At 48.9% G+C, this 25,767-nt stretch overlaps 1 protein-coding gene across 6 annotated transcripts in view; it reads right to left on the bottom strand.

Annotated features, from left to right (window-relative positions):
• psd2 (pleckstrin and Sec7 domain containing 2) overlaps nt 1–25,767 on the bottom strand; it is a 275,923-nt gene that overhangs the window by 126,054 nt on the left and 124,102 nt on the right. For all 6 annotated transcript variants that reach the window (XM_038795695.1, XM_038795693.1, XM_038795694.1 and 3 more), the window contains 2 exons: nt 10,728–10,925; nt 5,092–5,172 (listed from right to left, as the gene is read on the bottom strand). In XM_038795695.1, coding sequence (XP_038651623.1) covers nt 5,092–5,172; nt 10,728–10,925 — 279 coding nt within the window. The remainder of the gene's footprint in view (nt 1–5,091; nt 5,173–10,727; nt 10,926–25,767) is intronic.

Here is a 25,767-nt window from a genome sequence, read left to right as displayed (position 1 = left end):
TAGCGCAGAAAAATAATTTTAAGTTTTCCACATACGATACCCAATCTTCTGTAGACCCAATCGAATGGGTGTAGTTTCCTGAAAAGAGGCTTTTTGATTGTTTTCTTCTTTGAAGGCTGGACTTGTCTGAACTTGTACTGAAACTCTACGCGGTCCCTCTCACCGATTCTCGGCCCTGGATGGGCCGAGCGGACATACCAAAAAACCCGTGTCTCACCGGTGCCGTCCACGTGTGGTCTTACCCGGCAGGACCTCGGCGTGGGGGTCCGGGGCGTACTTTGGGGGGGGGGGGGGGGGGGGGGGGGGGACGGTCCGACCCCAGTGGGGGGGCCTCGGCTGTGGCCTGGCCCGCGATTGGGGCCCACCAATCGGCGGGCTGGCCTCTCGGGCTGGGGGCCTCCTTTCTTCCACGCCGGCCCCTTTAGCCTTACGTCATGTTGCGTCGGGGCCGGCGCGGAGAAGGGAGCCACTGCGCATGCACGCGTTGCTGCCGAAGCCACTGCATATGCACGCGTTGGCACCGGTGCCACTGCGCATGCGTGCACCCTGCAGCGCCCAGTTGACGCGGGATCAGCAGCTGGAGTGGCGTGGGTCGCTCCAGTGCTGTGTTGGCCCCCTGTAGGGGCCAAAATTGCTGATCCTGAGGCCATGTTGACGCTGTCGAGAAACGCCCCAGCGTTTCCGACAGCATAAACACTTAGCCTCAGGATCAGAGAATCCTGTCCAACACTTCATTCCAAGTATAAACAAATATTTAACAAAGTGCTTTAAAATAGTCTTTCCATACTCAGCTCTGGAGTCCAACTTCTGGGATAAGTCCCAACATATCCCAGTGAATGCCCTGATTGGCCTAGCAGGTCTCAAGATTCCTCCCTCAGAGAACATCCCTTAAAGGGGCTAGCCCCCAAACTACAGTGAGGTAACAGAAAGATGATTGGGGCTGTGTAAGTTACTGTCACCGTCCCACTCTCGCTTTAAAAATTCCAGTACGTCACGGAGGCATCGGAAGACTGACATGCCATCTGAGAACAAAGAGAAAATGCTAGAAAATCTCAGCAGGTCTGGCAGCATCTGTAGGGAGAGAAAAGAGCTAACGTTTCGAGTCCAGATGGCCCTTTGTCAAAGCCCTCTGAGAATGCTGTTGTCAAATCACGTGCACCACCACCAACTGGCCACTGAAAATCCAGCCCCAGGTCTATGTGACGGACTGAGGTCCTGAAGTAAGAATTTTAAGGAAGCCATTAAAAGATGGAAAAGATAATTCAATAGAAAAAAATTAATCAAACAGCAGCATATGATATTTTATTAAAATTTTTATAACCTTATTCTGAACTCTGTAAATTACAGTTACTGCAAAGAAATGCATAAGATATTTTAAATGGATCAACTGGTTCACCAACGATTGTGGGCTGGATTCTCCGCACCCCGATGCCAAAATTGCGGCCGGCTTTGGGGCAGAAAATCCAGTTTTGCACAAGAAATCGGGACTGGCGCTGGTTCACCGATTCTGCGGGCCCCGAAAAGCGGCGTACTCATGAAGTACGCTGTGCCGCTTAGGGCTTAACTGGGGCCGTTGCCAGAGGCCCGCTCCGCCATTCTCTGCCTCCGACCGGCCAAAGCTCCGACGATGTGGAACTGATGTTGTCCAGCCGGTGGGGATATTCGCGTGGCGGCTGCGCACTCAGTCTGCGGCCGCCCTACTCGGGGGCGGGCCGATCGGAGGGCAGGGGAGGCCTTATAGGCAGCCGGGAAATGTTAGTGCGGGCGTTGAGGGCCGGGCGCGCGGCCGATCGTGGGGTTTCTTGTTTGCGACAGCTCCGCGGTCCGGGTCTGCCATGGAGCATGGCGCAGCCGGTGGAGGCCGCCGCCGTCCGCATGCGCAGCCTCCGACCCGGAAGTGCAGGGCCTGTATCTGCAGCAAAAGCTGCTGGATCCACGCCGGGTCCCTGCTAGTCCCCTGCAGGGCTGGGAAATAGTGGTCCTTTCGTGCCAGATTTTCTGGTGTGAAATCCCACCGTTTTGACACCGGCATGGGGGACATAGTCGCAATAATGGAGAATCCAGCCCAAGGACTTGGACAACTGCTTTCACTGGTGATTCCTACAATAAATGTATACCTTGACAGTTTCAGTATAAATTGTTGACTTAAATACAGTAAACAAATTGACAAGACTGCAGACAGTGGAGTCCACAATACACAATCTGTTAGCAATATGGCTACTGCAGCTGTAAATGAGAGTATTTAAGAAGGAATTAGATAAGCATGAGGAGAAAAACATATTAAGACATATGGGGAAAGAACAGAGAATTGGGCTGGCGTGTGAACAATGCTATGTGAGAATTTGCATCAGCAGAATGGACAGCCTCATGCCGGAATTCCTACAATTCAAATTAAAGATGGCCAAACCGAGTGAAAGCAATGTTAATATCACATTCTGAGCTGCTTACTACAATGTGAACAAAGCTTTAATTATAAATAATAATCTTTATTGTCACAAGTTGGCTTACATTAACACTGCAATGAAGTTACTGTGAAAAGTCGCTAGTCGCCACATTCCTGCGCCTGTTCGGGTACACAGAGGGAGAATTCAGAATGTCCAAATTATCTAGCAGCGCGTCTTTCGGGACTTGTGGGAGGAAACTGGAGCACCCGGAAAAAACCCACGCAGACATGGGGAGAACGTGCAGATTCCACACAGACAGTGACCCAAGCCGGGAACCTGGGACCCTGGCGCTGTGGAGCAAGTGATAACCACTGTGCTAGCGTGATGCCCACTAGATATGGGCAGCATGGGGTAGAATTTCAGATTTGGCTGGTATCTGCCATTTTGGTACAAATTACGCTCAAAATTGTACCTGTTTTGAAAAGTGCTTTCCACACCCCACATCCTCCCTGAATTTCTGCTCAAACCTATCTGCACATTGCCGAAAGCAAAGGTTGCCATAAACCTGCACAAATCTGGTAGTGTGTGGAAATGTGTTTTTTTTTGCTTTAAAATAATTCTTGATACATTTAAGAGTCATAATTTGGCAACATTTCATTAATACAGCTAAAAAAGTAAAATATTTTAAAATCGCCCTGTCAATCCTCCAGTGGGCAACTTGATTGTAAATTGCTTTAAAAAAATGCAAATCTATTTTCTCGTTAGATTACAGTACAATATTAACTCTACAGTAGTGAAGAGAATCATTCAGTGTGTTCATGTTCTTGCACCCAAAGGTTACACTTTAGATGTTGGAGCCTCAAAGGCCTAGAAACAAGTGCATCAGCAAAAATTCCCAATGGTAATTAATTCATCCTGGGGTTGGTTTATTCGTTTGCGGTGCTTACTTCCAGCTTGATGTTTTTAACAAACCCAACACAATTGAGTGGAAACTCCAGGTCGATCATGGTAAATTTAATTAAAGGGGGCGATACTCTGGCTGCATTGCATCAGGCGCAAATCTTGCTATGTAGGGAGAATAACAAGCAAGGCCCAAAACGGGATCTGCGCTGGATGGCAAACAGTCCACGATGCTTCCAGCCCGCTCTAGCTGACATGATCCGTTTCATTTCCTCGCTGGGTGTGAACCAGATTCGCATACTTAAAAAATCATTTACATATTCAAAATTTACTTTAAGCTGAATTCTCCCAGCTCCCACCTGCTGGCACAACGTGAAGCTGGCGCAAATCACTACTGGTCTCCACCACCGGAGACCAGTCATGATGACCGCGCTGGGGCTCTGAGGACCCGGGTGGTCGGGAATGTGGAGGGACAGTGCCAACAAGGGGTGGAGCCTCAAAGAGGTGGGGCCTGAAAGGCGCCATTGAGGGGGAGCATTTTGTGACCCCATAGCTTGACGCCGCTCACCTGGGTGGTGGTGGTGAAGGGAGACATATTCGAAAGGCCCTGATGTTTAGGCCCTACCCCTCTCAGTGCTGCTACAAAATTCGCTTCCCTCCGCCAAAACAATGTCTGAGATTGAATTGCAACATGTTTCCTGATGGAGACCACACATATTTGGGAGAATTGTGGCCAAAGATTATTAATTTAATTTAACAGGTGTGATGCAAGCAGCCATCAAATCCAAGCAGGCATTCTTTAAATGTGTAATCTTGGTCAATCCCACTCCACTCCTTAATGCCCAGAACCTTTAGCCTCTTTTTCAAGCAACTAACGAGCCTTTCAGGGAAATGTTCGGAAAACAGCTTGTGGCAGAGAGATCCATATTCTAATTCCCCTGTGTAAATACTTTCTCTACCTATTCCTTTATTTATTTAAATGATTATTTAAAATTTTAGCCCTCTGGTTACTGTTGGCTGACCAATGGAAACCATCTCACTATTTATCCCTTTGAAGCCTTGTATAATTTTGAAGCCATCACTAGGATCATGGGCATTCGAATGATCAAAGAAAAATAATAAATCATAATTAAAATAAGCTAAAAATACCATTCTGCCAATCTACGGTCCGAAACATCCCTTCATCAACAGATAAAAATTTGCTGTATATTGTTTGTCATTACATGCAATAAATAGAAATAACAAAATAATCCTTTTAAGATATATTACATATTTTTCTGCATCAAAAGCTTCATGTAAAGTTTATTAAAAACAGTGCAACATAAATCTCACTTTTAACAGTACTAAGAGCTGCTTGCGTCACACTTGTTATATTAAATTAATAAATATTTTCTTAATAAAACATATTTATCCAATGCTGATAGGAGATGTAATGGAGTAGTGGGACTGTCGCTGGACGAGAAATCCAGAGACTCGGTTTGAATCCCACCACAGAAAATGGCAAAATTTGAATTCAATTCTGAAATTAAAAAGTTTAATGATGACCATGAAACCATTGTCGATTACTGTAAAAACCAAACTGGTTCATTAAAGTCCTTTAGAGAAGGAAATCTGTCGTCCTTACCTGGTCTGGCTTATATGTGACTCCAGGTCCACAGCAATGTGGCTGATTCTTAAATACCCTCAGGGATGGCCAACAAATGCTGACCCAGCCACCGATACCCACATCCCATGAACAAAATTTTTTTTAAAATTCTATTTTGAAAATCAGATCTGGCTATGTTTGCATCGTAGAACTGTTACTCACCTAAGTGCTTTATCCAAATTCAAGTCTGTGAAATCAAAAAAACTAAGATATTCTTCGGCCACCAGCTTGCTGAAATCATTGCTATAAAAGAAAGAAATACCAAATTATTAGTTTAAGAAACAAAGAGGAGGAAGTGACAGCCAAAGGTTGGTCAAGCCCTATTTGGAGAATTGCCTGCGGTTTTGGGAACCTTGGCCGGGATTCTCTGAGCCCGCGCCGGGTCGGAGAATCGGCAGGGGTGTGGGAAATTCCCACCACACCGTTACGACGCTGCGCCGTTGATTCTCCGGTCGCCGGAGAATCAGCGGTAACCGCGCCTGCGTGGTCGCCGCGGCGCAGGCCGGGGCTGCTGAAATAGGCCCGGCGGCAATTCTCCGCGGGCGACCGGCCAAACTCCCACCCGCGTGGTTTACATCTGATACCACCCGGCAGGAGCTGGGACCCACGGCCGCCGTGGCGGTCCTGGTGAGGGACGGGGGGGGGGGAATCTGACTCTGGGGGGGGGGGTGGCCTCAGTGGTGGCCAGGCCCGTGATTGGGGGCCACCAATCGGAGGGCCATCGCAATCTGGGGGAGACGTACCTTACCCCGCTATGTGGCTCTGCCATGTCGGCGGCGCCGTGCCGAGATGGGCCGCCACGCGCATGCGTGGACCCGCTTGCAGCCACCATGTGCAGCCACACGGTCTGGACAGCAGGGCCCCGCTGGCAGCCAGGGCCACAGGATGCATGCCGGGGCCCTGCTAGCCCCCTGAAAAATGGAGAATCACCCTGGACCTGCGAGGAAAATGTCTGGAGTGATTCTCGCCTGTTTTCTGGCGGGCATGGCGTCTTAGCCCCCAAAAGGGAGAATCCCGTCCCTTATCTCCGGATGGTGATGGTGTACAGTGCAAATTTACCAGATAATACAAGAATCAAAGTTGTGCATCTTTCCAAAGCTCTGCACTGCACGAGTAATTTTTAAGTGTAGACACTATGAGCATGATTCCCAGCTCCGTTACGCTCCTGCTCAAGCGTAACGAAGCCGGTGAATAGCGGGAGAGGCCAAAAACATGATCCGTGCCTGGCGCCAAACAGTTTGCAATGCAACCGGCCCGCTCCAGTAGGCGAAATCTGGATCTCGCCATAGCTTGGCGAGAAACCAATTCTCACCATTTAAGCCCCATTTCCATTCAATTAATGAGGGCCACCTCATATCCAATGGCCTCACGTCATTCAGTGGCTTTCCCAGCAAGTGCTCACACTGGCACCAATTAGTACTCCTTTTACAAAATGTGAACCCAGCAGAAGGGCTTCTGTGGGGAGCTAAGGAGGCGAGTAGCCATCGTTACTCGCAAAGAGTCCGGGGGTGCTGCGCTTGCCACTCCAGTGCTCGGTGAGGGACACTGGAGATGGGGGTACCTCCGCAGGGGTGGGCCGCCATGAGGGGGGGGCGCGCTGGGGGGATGGGGGTCAACCGCTCACATCATCACCATGCCAACACCTGGATCATGTGTACCCGTTCTGGGGGCAACCCCTGTCTCTGTCCGTCTGCCCCAACGACCATCCATAACCTCACCGACTGCTGAGGCCTCTGGCTGTGCGGGTGAAGGCTATTGCTAATATCGGGAATTGTCAATCATGGATAAGTGAGCACTTCATACATGCCAAGTAGATTCTCATGGGTGGGAGGACCATGTAGCATGTGGGGGTCATTCATTGCCTTGCATCCCAATCATACCCTGATGACTGGACACGGTGCTTGAACACTACAGGAGGCAACACCACATACGCAACATCCGAACAACCAGGGGATGGAACACAGCTCTGGAGGGTGGGTGAGTGCCACAGGGAGGGAGATGGGGTGGTTCCTGGAAAGATGGGCAAAGGGTCCAGGGGTCAGCCCGCAATGCGGAAAGAAACGACGGAGGCATCATAATGCTTGTGCAAAAAGGTAATGTACAAACTCCACTCCCGATAGTGCCTCCCCCACCCCCCACCACCCCAACCCCTCTCTCCCCCTACTCCGCTGCCCTCAGTGATCCTCAGCGTGCTTGGCCCTCCTAGCTCTATCACTAAGTCTAGGTGTTTCCCTAGGAAGCACATCAGAGGTGGTGGCTGCCGGCTGCTTACCTTGTCCCATGGCATTCGATGCCCCTGGTGGGCAACCTCTGGCGGCTCTGTGGCCGGAAGGCCCAGGCTCACTTGTCAGCGGCACATGCACAGCTGACTGTGAGATGCGGCCTCTTCAGAGGGGTGGAACTCGGGGAAGCTGGTGGCCACCATCGCCACCCCATGGGACGGGTCCGGCTTGGCACCCAGTGCCCCCTCCTCCCGATCGGTGCCCATAGGGCCCCAGGGTTCACCTTGGGATGAAGGGGCAGCTGGTTTGAGCCCCGGCTGCCCTTGCATCACCTGGCTCTGCCAGCCCTAGCAGTCCCCCGTGGTCTGCACCACAGTGTCAACACCCTCGACGATGCTCCTCAGTTACTGGGTCATGCTCTGCAGCGCCTAAGCCATGGCCACCTGCGACCGGGACAAGCTCCGCAGCGCTTCGACCATATCCATCTGAGAGCTGGACATGTCCCACTGAACCCCACGCCTGGTACTGGGTGACATCCCCCAGTGAGTCGGACATTCTACCGAGGCCCTCAGCCATGGCTACCATATTTAGAAACATTTTGGTTAAATCATTCCCTCAGTATGGGTAAATACCAGTGTGAATCTCACCGAAAAAGCCGCTGGGAAATACCCAGCGAAACACGTTCGAAATGACACTTAGAAACATTTCCATTCAATCACACCCGGTACCTTCAACAGTGTGGTATGGTCAGTACCGTACTGGCATGTCAGCCTAAAGTTTGTGCACTCGTGGCTGGAGTGAGCCTGAACCCATTTGCTTTAATCTATATATTTTGTGCAATATATTCTGCCTAGAGTGTCAAGGATAATGTTTCTATGCAGACTGCCATGGACAGCAAGAGCAGCAGGAGATGCCTGTGGCCTGAAGCAAATGCAACCATGAACGTTGCCTCGGAGAAGGCTGTCCGGAACCCAGCAAGTTTGGGACAAGCCCAAAACATGTGGGTGTGGTTGGCCGGGCCCCTCTGGCACCGCTCACATTTGTCTTCAACCTCCGGGAAGAACCTGCTCATTTGGGTTCTGGTCAGATGCGCGCTGTGCACTACTTTGAGCTGCATTAGGCTTAATTTATAATGGATCACGCTCATAACGTTAGTTGAGAACAAATTCTTCCTCATCCTGCCTCCAGTTAAGATCAGCTTTCTGGCTGGCTTGCGAGAGCCAGCTTTTGTAAGAAGTGCATGTTGAGAAATATTGGTGTGCAGTTAGTCATTTTCTACCCACTAACATCATGTGTAAAAAAACAAAATTCTGAGACTTGCTCCTGGTTTGTGGCACTCCCCACTGGAATCACAGACTCAGCTTTCAGTGTAGTCTGCTGTCAGTGGCTGCACCTGCCCTCTGGCAATAAATCTTTGTGTGATATTTATGCAATAAGCACAGACTAAGTCACCTTTGAAGCTTTGCTGGAGCTACAACACTGCATCCTCATTCTGTCTGAACCTATGTTTTAACATTTCACTTATCCTTTAAACAAGATTTTGATGCCTCCATGTGCTATACTTTTAAGTGTATGTTAACGGGTGTAGCAAGGGAATTAAAAGGCAGAAATCCAAATTATTCATACCAAAGCTTATATAACTGTTTCTTGATGGGTAACTGTGCAATTAAAAACAATGTTGGGGTGCTCAAATACTAAACATTTTTGTTTTTCTAATCTCTTCTAGCTTTATAATTTTTACAACATTAGGAAAATGCTATTTTATCTGTCTTGACCTTAAAATTGTATTTAAATTAACTCAGCTGATTTATAGATTTGCGATACCTTGAGAAGACGAACAGACGCACAAACAGACTCAAAAACAGCTTCTTCCCCACTGTTACCAGACTCCTAAACGACCCTCTCATGGACTGACCTGATTAATACTACACGCCTGTATGCTTCACCCGATGTCGGAGTTTATGTAGTTACATTGTATACCCTGTGTTGCCCTATTACGTATTTCTTTTATTTTATTTTCATGTACTTAATGATCTGTTGAGCTCCTTGCAGAAAAATACTTTTCACTGTACCTCGGTACACGTGACAATAAACAAAATCCAAAGCCAACATTATTTTACAGTCACATCTGTCCTGGCCTAGCACTATTCTCACACCTTAAATGCTGCAGCTCCACCTGCTATTATTCCCCACTGTTCTTCACCGAGACATGCTTCACTGCATGAACAACTGATTTATTTTTCCACCTGCAGCTGCTGCGCTTTCTCCTGTGTAGCAGCCACCATGCCATTTTCAAGCTGTAGCTTTGCTCTACCAATGATACACAAATTTTTCTCTGACTCCCTGTCACTTACAGAGCTCTGAAGTTGAGTCTTATCGGTAATTTGGATGGTTTGACTCCAGAGTGTGGAATGTGAAATGTATACATTTTCTGCTATTTAATCATACATTAATTAATTATCTACTACGTATAACTAGTCTTATGTACTACATCCCTGAAATATGAGGACAGAATTTTATGTACTGCAGTCCCATTGCTCACAGTGACCAAATTTGTGCGAATATGATTTGCCTGGCGATGGCCAGTACAATGTAAAATTTCTCTGTTTCCATTCCTTTTTTGCTAAGCGATCAATCTTAATGAAACTCTCTCTCACTCTTATTGTAGAGAGATGAAGAAAAGACATTGTGCTGTTTATCGATAATAATCGAGCAAAAATCTGTGGAGTCAATTTCAGGGAATCATTGATATTGTGATAAAGGAAGAGCTAACCGCTATAAGCTGCTTTTATTTCTTAGCATTTACAGTGCAGAAGGAGGCCATTCGGCCCATCGAGTCTGCTCTTCGGCTCTTGGAAAGAGCACCCTACCCAAGCCCACACCTCCACCCTATCCCCATAACCCAGTAACCCGACCCAACACTAAGGGCAATTTTGGACACTAAGGGCAATTTATCAAGGCCAATCCACCTAACCTGCAAATCTTTAGACTGTGGGAGGAAACCGGAGGAAACCCCCGCAGACATGGGGAGAACGTGCAGACTCCGCACAGACAGTGAACCAAGCCAGGAATCGAACCTGGGACCCTGGAGCTGTGAAGCAATTGTTCTATCCACCATGCTACCGTGCTGCCCCGTTTTCTGCCTGAGTGGTTTAGACCACGAAGTGCTGGAAATACCCAGCAGGACTGGCAGCATCTGCGGATAGAGAAAAACATTTGTGGTATGACTCTTCTTCAGAACTGTTCTGAACAATTCAGAAATATTTTGACTCTTGTTACCCCTATTCTGCCCAAAATAAACATGGCACTTAAGGTGCTTTCAATTTGGCTTTAATAATAATAATTTTTATTATTGTCACAAGTAGGCCTACATTAACATCGCAAAGAAGTTACCGCCGCCACATTCCGAGTCGCCACATTCCGGCGCCTGGTCGTAGTCATAGTACAAATGAACAGTCCACTTACAAATGAACAGTAATGATGTTTGCCTTTATTCAAATATCGATTCACATACTTGGTAGATGCAGTCAATAGCCAATGCTGAAAATTAATTTCCAGGAATATGCGAAAACTTACTTCTTTCCAAGGTGCCGTGCCACATCACATCGTTTAAACCCTTCAAGATTGTACAGTCGTTTGGCAAGTCTTTTTGCTGGGTCTACATCTGTTTTGCAGCCATTAGCCAAAGTGTCAGTGCTCCCATGTTCTAAGTGTTCCGTACTGTCCTCCATTTCTGAATCAGAATCGGATAGGGCTTCCTTAAAGTTGGCCTCACTAGAATCAAAAGATAGAGTATTTTGTACAACTTCAAATTGGAGGGTTCTTTTTTAACATAACTGGCTACATAACAAATCAGAATAGAAATGTTTTGAACAATGGATGCATTATAGTGACATATAGAAACATAGAGCGTGATTCTCCGCTCCCAACGCTGGGCGGGAGAATCGCGGTAGGGCCGCTCTGGCATCCCCCGCAATTCTCCCCCCCCCACCCCCCCCCCAAAATGGCATGTCGCGTTTTGCGACACGCCGCTCGCCGTTTTCCCCGGCGACCGGCGATTCTCTGGCCCGGATGGGCCGTGTGGCCTGACGACCCCGACGGGTTCACGCCGGCGGCAACCACACCTGGTCGCTGCCGGCGTGAACATCACGCGACAGGTAAGTGTGGGGGCTGTGGGGGGCGGAGAGGGGATCGAGCACCATGGGCGTGCTCGTGAGGGGACTGGCCCGCAATCGGTGCCCACCGATCGTCGGGCCGGCGTCTCTAAGAAACGCACTCTTTCCCCTCCGCTGGCCCGCAACATCAAGCCGCCACGTGTTGCGGGGCACCGGAGGGGAAGACGACAACTGCACATGCGCGGGTTGGAGCCGGCCAACCTGCGCATGCGCGGCTGACATCACCTGACAGGCAGCTTCTTATATATATGAGACATTGGCATTAACTCTGGAGGCCAGCAGTGGCTTTATCATTCTTTAATGTCATTGCAAGAGAAAGAATGTCCACAAGAGGGCCCAAAAGTGAGGAGGTTTTCCTTGCCTGCATGCCAACACTATGACCTGAATTCTTAGGATGGCAGGGACTCAGTTCTGCCATCCGAAGAGTCAGCAAAGGAGTCGGTGGGGTTCTCCAGCAGTGCTGATGCCATATTGCACTCTAATGAGTGTCGATTGAGATAAGGACAGACTTCCACTCTCACTGCAGTCCAACGAAGCATAGCATTGGCCGGAAGAGTTACTGCAGGGAGCTGCCTGAAACTAAGTCCGAGGACCGAGATGACAGGTAATTGGAAGGGGTCTAAGGGGAGGAAGGAAAGGAATGTCTTGGGGGTTGCAGGTGGGGCCATCAAAGTTTCAGGGGACAGGCTGGGGGTGGGGTGATGGAGGTCTAGAGGTCATGACTGAAGTAAACACGTGGCTAAAGGAGTGGTGCGGGAAATAATAATAATCTTTATTGGGGCACAAGTAGGCTGGATTAACATTGCAATGAAGTTACTGTAGTTACTGTGAAAAGAGGGATCCATTTCATGGTTCCTACAGCAATATGTTCCAGATGAAATAAGGGTGGAATGTGGCGACTAGGGGCTTTTCACAGTAACTTCATTGAAGCCTACTCGTGACAATAAAGCGATTTTCATTTTCATTTCATTTAAGGGGACAGGCAATATTAGATTTAGTTATGAGTAATGAGCCCAATTTAATTAGTAGCCTAACTGTGCTTGAACATTTATCAAATAGTGATCACAACATGATTGAATTTAATGTAGCGTTTGAAAGAGAAAAGCACATTTCATATACTAAAATTTTAGACTTGGGTGAAGCTGACTTTAACAGGATGAGACAGAGACTGTCTATGGTAAACTGGGAAGATCTGCTAATGGGTCAAAAAACTGAAGATCATTGGAGAATATTTAAAGAAACATTTAACGAGAAAAAATATATATCCCACAGAGGAAAAGGCTCCACTTCACAAACAAAAAGCTATGGACAATTAAAGAAGTTATGGACAGCATAAAACTAAAAGAAAGGGCTTACAAAAATGCAAAATATCGGATCCAGGTGAATGGTGTAGGTTCAAAGACCAGAAACGGTCTCAAAGCAGCTTATAAGAGCCACTAAAAGGGATTATGAAAGGAAACTTGCAAGGGACATCAAAATCAATAAGAAGAAATGTTATAGTTATATAAAGAGAAAGCGGGTGGTCAAGGTGATTTAGGATCACTTAAAAGCTGAAAATGGAGATATGGTCAGTGATAATAAGGAAATGGCAGACATGTTGAACAAGTACTTTCCCTCAGTATTTAAGTTGAAAAGGACTTGTCGGGAGTCCCGAAAAATCAATAGTTGATAGAGGACAGGGGCTGAATACAATTAACATAAGTAAAGCATCATTAACTAGGAAATTAATGAAACTAAAGAGTGACAAATCGGCAGGACCTGACAGTTTCCATATGATGGTGGTAAAGGAAGTAGGGAGCACATTATACATGCCAAACTATAATCTTCCAGAGTTCCCTAGATTCAGGAGTAGTCCCTCTTAATTGAAAAATTGCACACATCACTCCAATTTTTAAGAGGGGTGAAGGAGGGAAACCAGGGAATTACAGATGGTTAGCCGAACATCTGTAGTGGGGAAATTGTAATCAGGGATGGGGAGCGGGATTCTGTGATCCGGAGGCTAAGTGTTGATGCCGTCGGAAACGCCTTCACGTTTCCAGACGGCATCAATACAGCCTCAGGATCAGCAATTCTCGCCCCTACAGGGAGCCAGCACGGCACTGGAGCGGTTCATGCCACTCCAGCTGCTGATCCCGCTGTGAACTGAGTGCCGCGGGATCCAAGCATGCGCAGCGGCACCAGGGCCAACGTGCACATGCGCAGTGATGCCGGCACCAATGCGCAGTGGCTTCCTTCAACGCGCCAGCCCCGACACAACATGGTACAGGACTACAGGGGCCGGCGCGGAAGAAAGGAGGGCCCCAGCCAGAGAGGCCGGCCCGCTGATCGGTGGGCCCCGATCGTGAGCCAGGCCACATCGGAGGACCCCCCCCACCCACCCCGGTCGGACACCCCTCACAGGCCCCCCCCCCCCCCCTCCCCCCCCCGACCCTTCCACGCCGAGATCCTGCCAGCTGAGAACAGGAGAAGGTATTTGATAAAGTCCCACATAAGAGACTGTTAACTAAGGTGGAAGCAAACGTCATGCCGACGGGGGGGTGGGGAGGGGCGAGGCAAAGCCAGCCCCCTCCCCCCTGGCAGGAACACCCAGAACGAAAAACAACCCAATGCCCAAGGGCCCGCTCCAGGTGGGAGGCCAGGCCCCGGCACGAGGGAACGGGAGTACTGGAGAGGGGAGAGGAGAAGCGGGACAGCAACCTCCGAGAGGGGAGCCACTGTGCTAGCAGGAAAGCTAGCGACGGGGGCGCGCAACAGAGCAGGGCCGCAGCGCACCCCCAACAGGGGGGAAGGCGCCAGGCAGGGGAGGGGGGGGATCACCCATCAAAGGTGGGAGAGCAAATGGGGACAGGAATGGGGGAGAGAGGGGCAATGGAGGGGTATACAGGGGAGGGGGGAAAAGGGATAGAGCGGGGGGGGGGGGGGGGCACTCGGGGGGCGAGAGACCAGGGAGGGGAAATGCAGGGATGAAGGGACAAAAGAGGCCATAAAGGGAATAGGGCCACAAAGTGCCACAGACAAGGGCTCAAAACAGGGAACTGCTGCAAGCACCCACCCAGTACGATTTGTGGGTGAAGGGGCCTCCCGGAGTGCAGGGGACTACCCGCGTGGCGGACACACAGTGGACGGCCATGGCGGGTGTCCCCGGGACAAGGGGGAACCCCGGAGCGCAGGGACCCGACCGCATGGGGAGAGCAGTGATAGTGGACACCCTGGACGGCCCCCTAACAAAGGGAAACCCCAGAGGGCAGGGGCGCGTCCACCGGACAAATATGGTTAACCCCACAGGAGCAAGGGGGCAGAAGCTCCCCACCAGAATAGTCACCTGGAACGTAAGGGGACTTAACGGCCCAGTGAAGAGATCTAGAGTCCTCACCCACCTTAGAAACATGAGGGCCGACATAGTCTTCCTCCAAGAGATGTACCTGAGGGAGCAGGACCAACTGCGGGTAAGAAAGGGCTGGGTGGGACAAACCTATCATTCCTGTTATGGGGCAAGGGCCAGGGGGGTGGCGATCCTGATTGGCAAGAGGACAATGTTTAGGGCGACAAAGACGGTTACGGACCCAGGGGGACGGTATGTCATGGTCAGCGGGGCCCTGGATGGGGCGCCGGTAGTTCTAGTTAACGTGTACGCGCCCAACTGGGACGACACGAGCTTCATCCAAAAGACCATGGCAGAAATCCCGGACATAGCGACGCACCGACTAATCATGGGGGGGGGGGGACTTCAACTGTGTACAGGACCCAAAGACGGACAGATCAAACCCCAGAACGGGGAAAACCTCAAACATGGCAAGGGAACTCAGTCACTATATGGAGCAGATGGGAGCAATGGACCCCTGGAGATTCGCCCACCCGGGGGAGAAAGAATTCTCTTTCTTCTCCCCAGTACACAATGTGTACACCAGAATTGACTTCTTTGTGGTGGGGAAAACGGTGCTTCCAGGGATAGACAAGGTGGAATACTCCGCAATTGTGATATCAGACCACGCCCCACACTACATGGACGTGCGGCTGGAGACGGGAAGGGCCCAGCGCCCCACATGGAGGCTGGACGGTGCCTTACTAGCTGACAAGGCCTTCAGCGAAAGGATAGCGCGGGCCATAGCGGAATACACGGAGAACAACCAAAACGGGGAGGTCTCATCCTCCACGTTCTGGGAAGCGCTTAAGGCCGTACTAAGAGGGGAAATCATTGCCTACAAAGCGCAAAGAGATAGGGAGGAAAGGGTGGCTAGGCAGAAGCTGGTCGACTCCATACTGGAGGTAGACCGTAAATACTCCGAGGCCCCGACCGTAGAGCTCCTGGCGGAGAGAAAAGAATTACAAAGGAACTTTGACCTGCTCTCCACCAGGAAAGCAGTACACCAACTCCGCCAGGCACGCGGGGCCCTGTACAAACACGGAGACAAAGCCAGCCGCCTGTTGGCACACCAGCTGAGAAAGCAGGCAGCCAGCAGGGAAATTGCGCAAATCAGAGGTACCAGAGGCACGTGGGAAACAGAACCAGAGAGGATTAACGAAACCTTCAAGGCCTTCTACCAAGAGTTATACACCTCGGAGCCCCCAACGGGGAAGGCTGGGGTGAACCGGTTTCTTGATGGACTGGACATACCAGTCGTGGGAGAGGGCAGAAAACGGGATCTGGAATCACCACTAGCACTGGGAGAGATCATGGAGAGCATTAGCTCCATGCAGACGGGGAAGGCGCCGGGACCGGACGGATTCCCGGCGGACTTCTACAAACAATTCGCGACAGCGCTGGCCCCGCACCTGCGGGAGATGTTCACAGACTCGCTAGCTAGGGGCACGTTGCCACCCACGTTAGCACAGGCCTCAATCTCGCTGATACCTAAGAAAGACAAAGACCCAACGGAATGTGGGTCATACAGACCCATATCTCTGCTGAACGCAGACGCCAAAATACTGGCCAAAATCCTAGCCAAAAGGCTAGAAGACTGTGTACCTGAGGTGGTCACAGAGGACCAGACGGGCTTCGTCAAAGGTAGACAGCTTACCGCGAACATCAGGCGCCTGCTGAACGTGATAATGACCCCCTCCGGGGAGAGAACACAAGAGGTGATCGTCTCCCTGGACGCAGAAAAGGCCTTCGACAGAGTCGAATGGAAATACCTCATAGAGGTACTGGAGCGGTTCGGGCTTGGAACAGGGTTCACCGCTTGGGTAAAGCTCCTATACAACGCTCCCATGGCGAGTGTACGGACCAACAATACCAACTCCCAATACTTCCAGCTGCACAGGGGCACTAGACAAGGATGCCCACTGTCCCTGCTGCTGTTCGCACTAGCAATCGAACCGCTAGCAATCGCGCTCAGGGCAGCAAAAAATTGGAGGGGGATCTGAAGGGGAGGTAGAGAGCACAGAGTCTCACTCTATGCGGATGATCTGCTCCTCTATATCTCGGACCCACAAAGCAGCATGGACGGAATCATAGCGCTCCTGAAAGAGTTTGGAGCCTTCTCGGGCTACAAACTCAACATGAGCAAAAGTGAGATCTTCCCAGTACACCCGCAAAGGGGGGGGGGGGGGGGGGGGGGGGGGGGGGGGGGGGCGGCCGCACTAAAGGGGCTGCTGTTCAAACAAGCCCGAAATAAATTCCGCTACCTGGGGATCCAAATAGCCCATGACTGGAAAGGGATCCACAAATGGAACCTCACCAGCCTGACGGAGGAAGTTAAAAAGGACCTGCAAAGATGGAACACACTCCCGCTCTCCCTCGCGGGGAGAGTCCAGACGATCAAAATGAACGTACTGCCCAGGTTCCTTTTCCTGTTTAGATCCATTCCGATCTACATCCCCAAGACCTTTTTCAAAGCGCTGGACAAACATATCATGGCGTTCGTATGGGGGGGGTAAAAATGCTAGGATCCCAAAGAAGGTCATACAAAAAACAAAATCCAGGGGGGGGCTAGCCCTCCCGAATCTACAATTCTACCACTGGGCGGCAACAGCCGAGCGAGTAAGGGGATGGATCCAGGAGCCAGAAGCCGAGTGGGGTGCGTGCGGAGGAGGCCTCCTGCATAGGAAACCTCCCTCCGGGCCCTCGCCACGGCAGCACTCCCATCCCCACCCAAAAAAACACTCCACCAGCCCAGTGGTGACAGCCACCCTCCAATCCTGGAACCAACTGCGGCAGCAATTTGGCCTGTACAAAATGTCGGACAAGGCTCCCATCTGCAACAACCATAGGTTCAAACCAGCACTGACCGACGCCACCTTCAAAAGGTGGAGGCAGGACGGGGGGACACTGACAGTCAGGGACCTATACACGGACGACAGGATCGCAACACTGGACGAACTGACAGAGAAATTTCAGCTAGCTGGGGGGAACGAGCTACGGTACCTGCAGCTCAAAAACTTCCTACGAAAGGAGACAAGGACGTACCCACAATCGCCACGACAGACACTATTGGAAGACCTACTGGACGCAAGTATCCTAGAGAAAGGGAACTGTAGTGACATGTATGACCGACTGGTAGATAGGGACGACACCGTACTGGACGCAACAAGAAGGAAATGGGAGGACGACCTGGGGATGGAGATAGGGTGGGGACTCTGGAGCGAAGCACTGCATAGGGTCAACTCCACCTCCACGTGCGCAAGGCTCAGCCTGACGCAACTAAAAGTGGTACATAGAGCCCACTTAACGAGAAACCGTATGAGTAGGTTCTTCCCGGAGGTGGAGGACAAATGTGAGCGGTGCCAGAGAGGCCCGGCAACCACGCCCACATGTTCTGGTCTTGCCCCAGACTTGTGGAGTACTGGACAGCCTTCTTCGAGGCTATGTCCAAAGTGGTGGGGGTGAGGGTGGAGCCATGCCCGATAGTGGCGGTCTTCGGGGTTTCAGACCAGCCAGATCTATTCCTGGGGAGGAGGGCGGACGCCCTTGCCTTTGCCTCCCTGATTGCCCGCCGTAGAATCCTGTTTGGCTGGCGGTCAGCAGCACCACCCAGAGCTGCAGACTGGCTGTCCGACCTCTCGGAATCTCTCCAAATGGAGAAAATCAAATTCGCCATCCGAGGGTCGGACGACGGCTTCCACAGAACGTGGGAGCCATTCATGCAACTGTTCCGGGACCTGTTTGTGGCCAACGTACATGAGGAAGAATAGTCGGGTGGCCAAGAACCAGGGGAAAATGGACGGGAATCGGGGGAAGGTAGCCGGGGGGGGGGGGGATACGGGCTCAGTATGGGGGTTTGATGGCAAGCCAAGGCCCAAAACCAAACTATAAATAAATGCCTATAAACATGTGCCTCAGCCATATTGGGGAATGTAAAATATGTATGCTGGCTAAAGGGGGCGGCCACAATTATTGTTATGAAGATGCTTACCTGTAAATATTCATGTTAAATTTTTGTGTTTTCCTTTTTTTTTTCTCTCTCTCTAATAACTTGTAATTTGTCATATATAAAATATGAAAACTCAATAAAAAAACATTTATAAAAAAAAACTAAGGTGGAAGCCCACGGAATTGATGGAAAATTATAGACATGGTTTGGAAATTGGCTGACTGGCAGATGACAGAGAGTGGGGATAATGGGTAATTACTCATATTGGCAGGAGGTGACTAGTGGTGACTATCACAGGGATCTGTGTTGGGCCCTCAATTATTCACACTATTCATTAATGATTTGGATGATGGGATAGAAAATCATACATCCAAATTTGCTGGTGATACAAAGTTAGGTGGCATTGTAGACAGCCTAGATGATAACATTAAATTGCAAGGAGATATTGACAGACTAGGTGAATGTGCAAAATTGTGGCCGATGGAATTCAAGTGTGAGGTCATCCATTTTGGACCAAAAATGATAGAGCAGAGTACTTTCTGAATGGAAAGAGGTGAGGTACAGAGGATGTCCAAAGAGATCCTTAAAATGCCAGGAACAAGTGCAATCAATAATCAAAAAAGGCTAATGGAATGTGAAACTTTATATCTAGAGGATTGGAGTATAAAGACACAGGGGTTAAGCTGCAGTTATACAAAACCTTGGCTAGGCCTCACTGGAACACTGTGAGCAGTTCTGGGCACCACATCTTAGAAAGGATACTTTGGCCTTGGAGGGTGTGCAACATCGGTTTACAAAAATGATACCTGGATTACAAGAATTGAGTTACAAGGAGAGATTACTCAAATTAAACCTGTTTTTGCTAGAATTTTGAAGGTTAAAGGATGATCTAATCGAAGCATTCAAGACATTAACAGAGAAAGACAGGGCAGATAAAGATACATTGTTTCCACTGGTTGGTGATTCAAAAACTAGGGTCACAGTCTAAAAATTAAGGCTAGACCATTCAGGAGAGATGTTAGGAAGCACTTCTTCACTCAAAGGGTGGTAGAGGTTTGGAACTCTCTCCCACAAACAGCAGTTGAAACCAGATCAGTTGTTGATTTTAAATCTGAGATAGATAGACTTTTGTTAAGCAAAGATATTAAGGGATCTGGGCCAAGGCAGGTATATGAAGTTAGATCACAGATCAGCCATGATCTCACTGAATGGCGGGACAGGCTCGAGGGGCTGAATGGCCCGCTCCCGTTCCTATACACCAGGCTTTCAGAGGAGGGCAGCCCCACTCAGAGGGAGGTTTCTGATGGAGGCATCCCCCCACTTCCCACCCGAGATCGAACTTAGTTTTTTCAGGCCTTTCCCCCCCAAAACTATCATCCACATGTCAGCATAAAAATTGAGGCTGGGTGGGAAAAATTTCTGAGATGGCCATTAAGTGGCCACTTAAGGGCCTTCACTGCGGCAAGAGCGGGCTTCCCGCCTGAGACCCTGCCTGCCCCAGCATGAAACCTCAACCAGTGTGGAGCGTACGGGCTACCACCTTAGAACCTGCCAGGGAGGGATGGGGGAGCAGAAGATTCTGTCCCACAATTGAAGAGGAAGTCCTGGAAGTCACCAAAGTTATTAAACAGAAGCAAGTTGGGAAGGCAATATTGGCATTCCTATTGCAGGGGGTGAATAGAGCCTGCCATACTTATATTAAGGGGATGCATTACCCATCTGGCAGCATGTCAGATTTCTTCTCATCACCTTTTCCTATGTCTCCCACAGTACTAATGTTGAGGCGATAAGATTGATTGCTGAACAAACACAAAGTCAAGCGCTGCCAGAGTCAAGCTCAGACAAAACCATTGCCAAATCTTATAGGAGCACCCTCCGCCAGTGCACAGAAACTTTGGTACATCCATACATGCAATTAGATGGGGTGGCACTGGGTGACAAGAGGAGGTGACAGGTGCATAGACAGTTGTGGGCATTCCTCTTCAGCTGACATAGATGCTAGGCCTCAAAACGCACAGGAAATAGACTCTGACCAGCACCAACAGATGTTCTCCCACATGTGAGAGTTCCCTGATGCAGTGCACGGTCAGCGGCTGAGAATGGAGGAGTCCATTCAGCTCATGTGCACCATCATGGATTGGGGATTTGAACACAAGAGCTCCTCTATTAAGAGAGTGTGATCAATTTCATGGAAAATCACATATGGCTACGCTTGGAATGCATGTAGGAACTCCGCACTGATGTTCACAGGATGAATGCTACACCATGTAGCCGTGACCAGTCAGCCATCTCATCCACTGCCACAAGCAGAGCAGCCACAAAAGTGGCTGAGAGCAGAAGTCACCATGTCTAGCAGGGCACTGAAGGTCACTGGAGCGCATACCACATATAACACTTTTTGTCCTATGAACACCGGGTAAATATTTACACATGAAACTTCCTTATTATTGGCAGGACATGAAAAAAAGGATGAAGTGAAATTAAATGAAAATAAAAATCGTTATTGTCACAAGTTGGCTTCAAATGAAGTTACTGTGAAATGCCCCTAGTCGCCACATTCTGGCACCTGTTTGGGGAGGCTGGTACGGGAATTGCCTTGCCTTGCTGGCCTGCCTTAGTCTGCTTTAAAAGCCAGCTATTTAGCCCTGTGCTAAACCAGCCCCATCAAGTGGTGAAGTGGATCAAGGATCGGTGAACAGTGAAGCCTCCAGACAGATTATGCTTCATTGGAGTAAGAGTTGAATTGTTCAACACTATGTCTTCAGTGAAAATGTTTCCACAGATATTGCAGTGACTTTCATGCCAAACCGTTCCTCCTGGATTAGAGGGACTCAACTAAAATGAGCCTGAAACAGATAATCCCTGATATAGCAGCATCATGACAAGAACCTCAAACCCCATGCCAGGCCTGGTCAACTCCCTGTGCATCTGGAACACATTTGTATTCTGCATCTTACTCTTCTTCAATCTCTACCTCCTGCTTCCCTTCCTCCCTGATAAACTGTGTCCAGCCAGCACTTCAGCCTCTTTAAGGTCCACACCTCTCTCGAGGATCATATTATGGAGAATGCAGCAGGCCACAACCCTACTTGCAAGAGTGTACTACAGGACACCACCTGAATGGGTGAGGCTATAGAACCGCATCTTCAGAAAACCAACATCTTGTTTGATCCTTGTCCAAATGAGATTATAGCATCAGCTGTAGCATGCCTGTGCCTCTATGTCAAGTTGTCATAGATGGGCGAGGATCTTCAAGAGATATTTATTGTCCTTTAAAATCCATCCACATACTTTGTTGAGTCAAGTGAAGAGCTGCAGTATTCTGGACTGGTGGAGGATTAAGGAGTCATGGCAGCAAGCAGATAGCGAGTACACATATGCAGGAAGCTCTTGTTCTGGTCACAGACCAGTTAAACATTGAGGGAGTGGAAGATCTTCCCGCTGATGCATCTCAATGGGTGCTCAATTGATGTCTTAATAGCCAAACAGCTGCAAATGATAAAGCTCTGCATCTGCAGGAATCCAGCGGTGGAGATAAAACCCACTACCTTCTCTGCCTTTGAGGCTCCAGCTGTCTGGAATTTTATGTAATGCTCAGCTTTCACAAAAGGGTTATCATGGGCCTATAACATGGAATGTCGTGCAGCTGTTTGAAAGATAACCACCAAAGAACTGCAGCTGATCCTTGGAAGGAGCCAGAGGCGAACATGTTCAAAGGCACAGTGACTTTGACAGCTGCTGGCGGGGCATGGTGAGCAGTGCTGTAAGGTCTGAGGTACATCACAACATGGCATAAATCTCTGTGACCATCTGTCTGGAGAGTCAAAGTTTCCTCCGGCACCAGATCTCTGTCATCTTGTGGCAACATCACCTTCAGTGGTACAGCCTACCATGAGGCTACAGCCTCAGTGTCCTTTCTGCACTTCGGCCGTCTTCTCAAACCTCTGTCTGCGATAGACCTGAAATCATGATCTCATTGGCAGCTGTTGACTTCCTTGTGCTCATGTGACCTCCCAATTGAGTTTAAGAGCCTTGTTCCCTTCTTTATGCCTCCACAATTCCAGCAGGATAAAGCCCCTGCACTACCCAAGTGCTTACCGACCACAGTCCTCATGATCTGTGCTGACCCCAAGGTATCTGTGTGCTGATGGGTGAGTCTCCCTCTGCACTATTCTATCATTCATTAGGTCCGCAAAACTCCTTGTGTCAGCCATAACACCTATCCCTTAGATCCAGCCTGCAGCCCATGCTCACCCCCCAGAATCTGAGCATGGCCCTCAACAAGCTCTTCACGATCTCTTCTACCTTAATTACCATTATTACTGGATTAGGCAGGTTCTCTGGGGCGCCCTCCCCCTATCCTGGTGAAACTCATTGGTCCCTGGAATGGTGGTGGGAAACTGGCACGCCGGCTTACATTAATATTATCATCTCCGCCTACCTCTGTTCCTGCTCCTGGGTAGGATATACGAGGCCAGCCCCTGGTGAAACCTAAAGATCCTGCCCAAAATCTGATGTGTCAATTCACTTTAAGCTTTTCATCAATATAATTAAGATAATTAGTGCATTTTTTTTGTTGGTCGCTTTCTGATAAATTCCTATAATGTAACAATAAATATGTTTGGATGCAGTATTTACAGCTACACTAAACCCAGCCACGAACAGCAAACAAGCATCAAATTTGCTCAAAAATTGATACTGCAACAGAAGTACTACAGCCAACCTGCTTCTTCTTCAGCATGTATTCATCCATCTTGCAAGGATTAAATCAAGTGCACTCTTTGACAGATTGTGAATCTGATGCGACCATCAATTCACACGAAACCAGGAGTAGAAGTAAACTGTGGCTTTAATCAACTAGAACAGTGCCTGCCTGCGACTGGTCTGCTAGTGGGAGCCGCCTACAGGGCGACTGATCTTTATACCTCTCAAGGGGTGGAGTCAGGGGCGGAGCCCACACAGGCCCCAGCATGCTACATTATAGGTAAGACCATACAATGGTCCATAGGTGGATCCCATATGGGCAACAGCGTAATACAGATAAGCACATGGTGAATTGTTGCAGCAATACATTCACTACAGAAGCCAAAACCTTTGTTCTCAAGACCAGTAGGGGCCTCACGGTAGCATGGTGGTTAGCATCAATGCTTCACAGCTCCAGGGTCCCAGGTTCGATTCCCGGCTGGGTCACTGTCTGTGTGGAGTCTGCACGTCCTCCCTGTGTGTGCGTGGGTTTCCTCCGGGTGCTCCGGTTTCCTCCCACAGTCCAAAGATGTGCGGGTTAGGTGGATTGGCCATGCTAAATTGCCCGTAGTGTAAGGTTAATGGGGGGATTGTTGGGTTACGGGTATACAGGTTACGTGGGTTTAAGTAGGGTGATCATTGCTCGGCACAACATCGAGGGCCGAAGGGCCTGTTCTGTGCTGTACTGTTCTATAGTACTCAACAAACCCTGGGATAATTAGGTGCAGCAAAATATACCTCAGAATTTTCCTATCAGACTTAATGGTTTGATCTTCCTTGACTGCTATTTACCTCTGTCTCTCAAATAAACAGCATTTTTTTCTATCTTAAACTGGTTAACAACCTCTCTAGCTGGAGCACCAGTGCCACTCTGTGGTTCAGCCAACTAAATCTGCAGCTACACAGTATCTGCCAAATTTTATGTAAGATGGCATTTCCTCAACAGTCTACAGACTCTGGATACTGGTAAAAGAAAGGTATGATCAGACACTGCTCAGCTGCTAACTCATATCACAGTGACGGAAAATAGTCATGGCATCAATGATACTACTTGAATTTAATTTTGAAATTGGTAACTGCAATGATGTAAGGAAAATTACAAATTAAAACTAAAGCCTATCTGTAAACCTATTCAAGAAAGACAAATGCTTTTGCATCTGCTATTAAAAGGCAAACAAACAAAGAGGTGGGGCAGAAGAGTAACATTTATAATCATGGAGACTATATAAAAACAGCAGATGGTATTGCTTAAGCTAATGTGTTTCGATCATTTTCTACTCCATGGCATCACAATTTGATTGTGCGACTTTTGGTCCTGTGATATTAAGTATGTCTGGCAGAGACTAAACGGTTCAATAAATCACTGTACAAATCCCACTGCACAAAGGAACCAGTTAAAATGGAACCTGCACGTTGTGTGCATTTTCAATTTGCTGTCCCTCTCCATGGTTTTATAGAAAACCAGACCATGCGGTAGTAAAAAATACATTGTCATATTTATACTATAATTATTATAAATGTTCAATTCAAATAGCTTCAGTTCAATGGAGGCGGCAGTTTGACAATGTCATTAGACTAGAATGGGGGTCGGTTTAGCTCACTTGGCTAGACAGCTGGGTTCATGATGCAGAGTGAGGCCAGTAGTGCGGGTTCATATTCCCGTACCGGCTGAGGTTATCCATGAACCTTGCCTCTTGCCTGAGGTGTGGTGATCCTCAGACCAAATCACCACTAGTCAGCTTTCCCCCTCAAAGGGGAAAGCAGCCGACAGTCATCTGGGACTTTACCTTTTACTTTTAGACTCATAATCCAGAGACCCAGCTAATGCATGGCAACTGGTGGAATTTAAATTCGATTAAGAAATCAGGAATTAAAAAGTTAGTCTCAGTGGTGGTGACCATGAAACCATTGTCATCGAAACCCATCTCTTTCAGTAACGCCCTTTGGGAAGTGTGGTAGTCGGTATTAGGGGTATTACGGTACCCTGGAAAATGCTGTAAGACCATTGTGTGGGAGGTACCTGAGACTGCTGTATCATTGGTGAACCCTGCCTGCTGGTTCCACCCAGTAAGGCGGAGTATAAGAGCCCATGTCTCCCCAGCAGCTGCATTCTGTACCTGCGCTGCTGGGGGAAACATCTAGTACAATAAAACCTTCAATTGCCGTCTAATCTCGCTTCTGGAGTCATTGATCGAGCATCAGGAAGGAAATTTTGCCATCCTTACCTATTTGTCCCACATGTGGTTGACTCTTAAAAGCTCTCTGAAATGCCACTCAGTCATATCAAACTGAGGGGTGGATAATAATTTTTGCCAAGGTAGGCAAGAATTTTGGTGTGTTGTCTTGGGCCACATATCTGTTTTGTAATAAAAATTACCTCACGATCGA

This window comes from Scyliorhinus canicula, chromosome 4 (assembly GCF_902713615.1).
Source record: "Scyliorhinus canicula chromosome 4, sScyCan1.1, whole genome shotgun sequence".
NCBI lineage: Eukaryota > Metazoa > Chordata > Chondrichthyes > Carcharhiniformes > Scyliorhinidae > Scyliorhinus > Scyliorhinus canicula.
The sequence above is the reverse complement of the archived record's forward strand: the minus strand, read 5'-3'. Positions and strand labels throughout refer to the sequence as shown.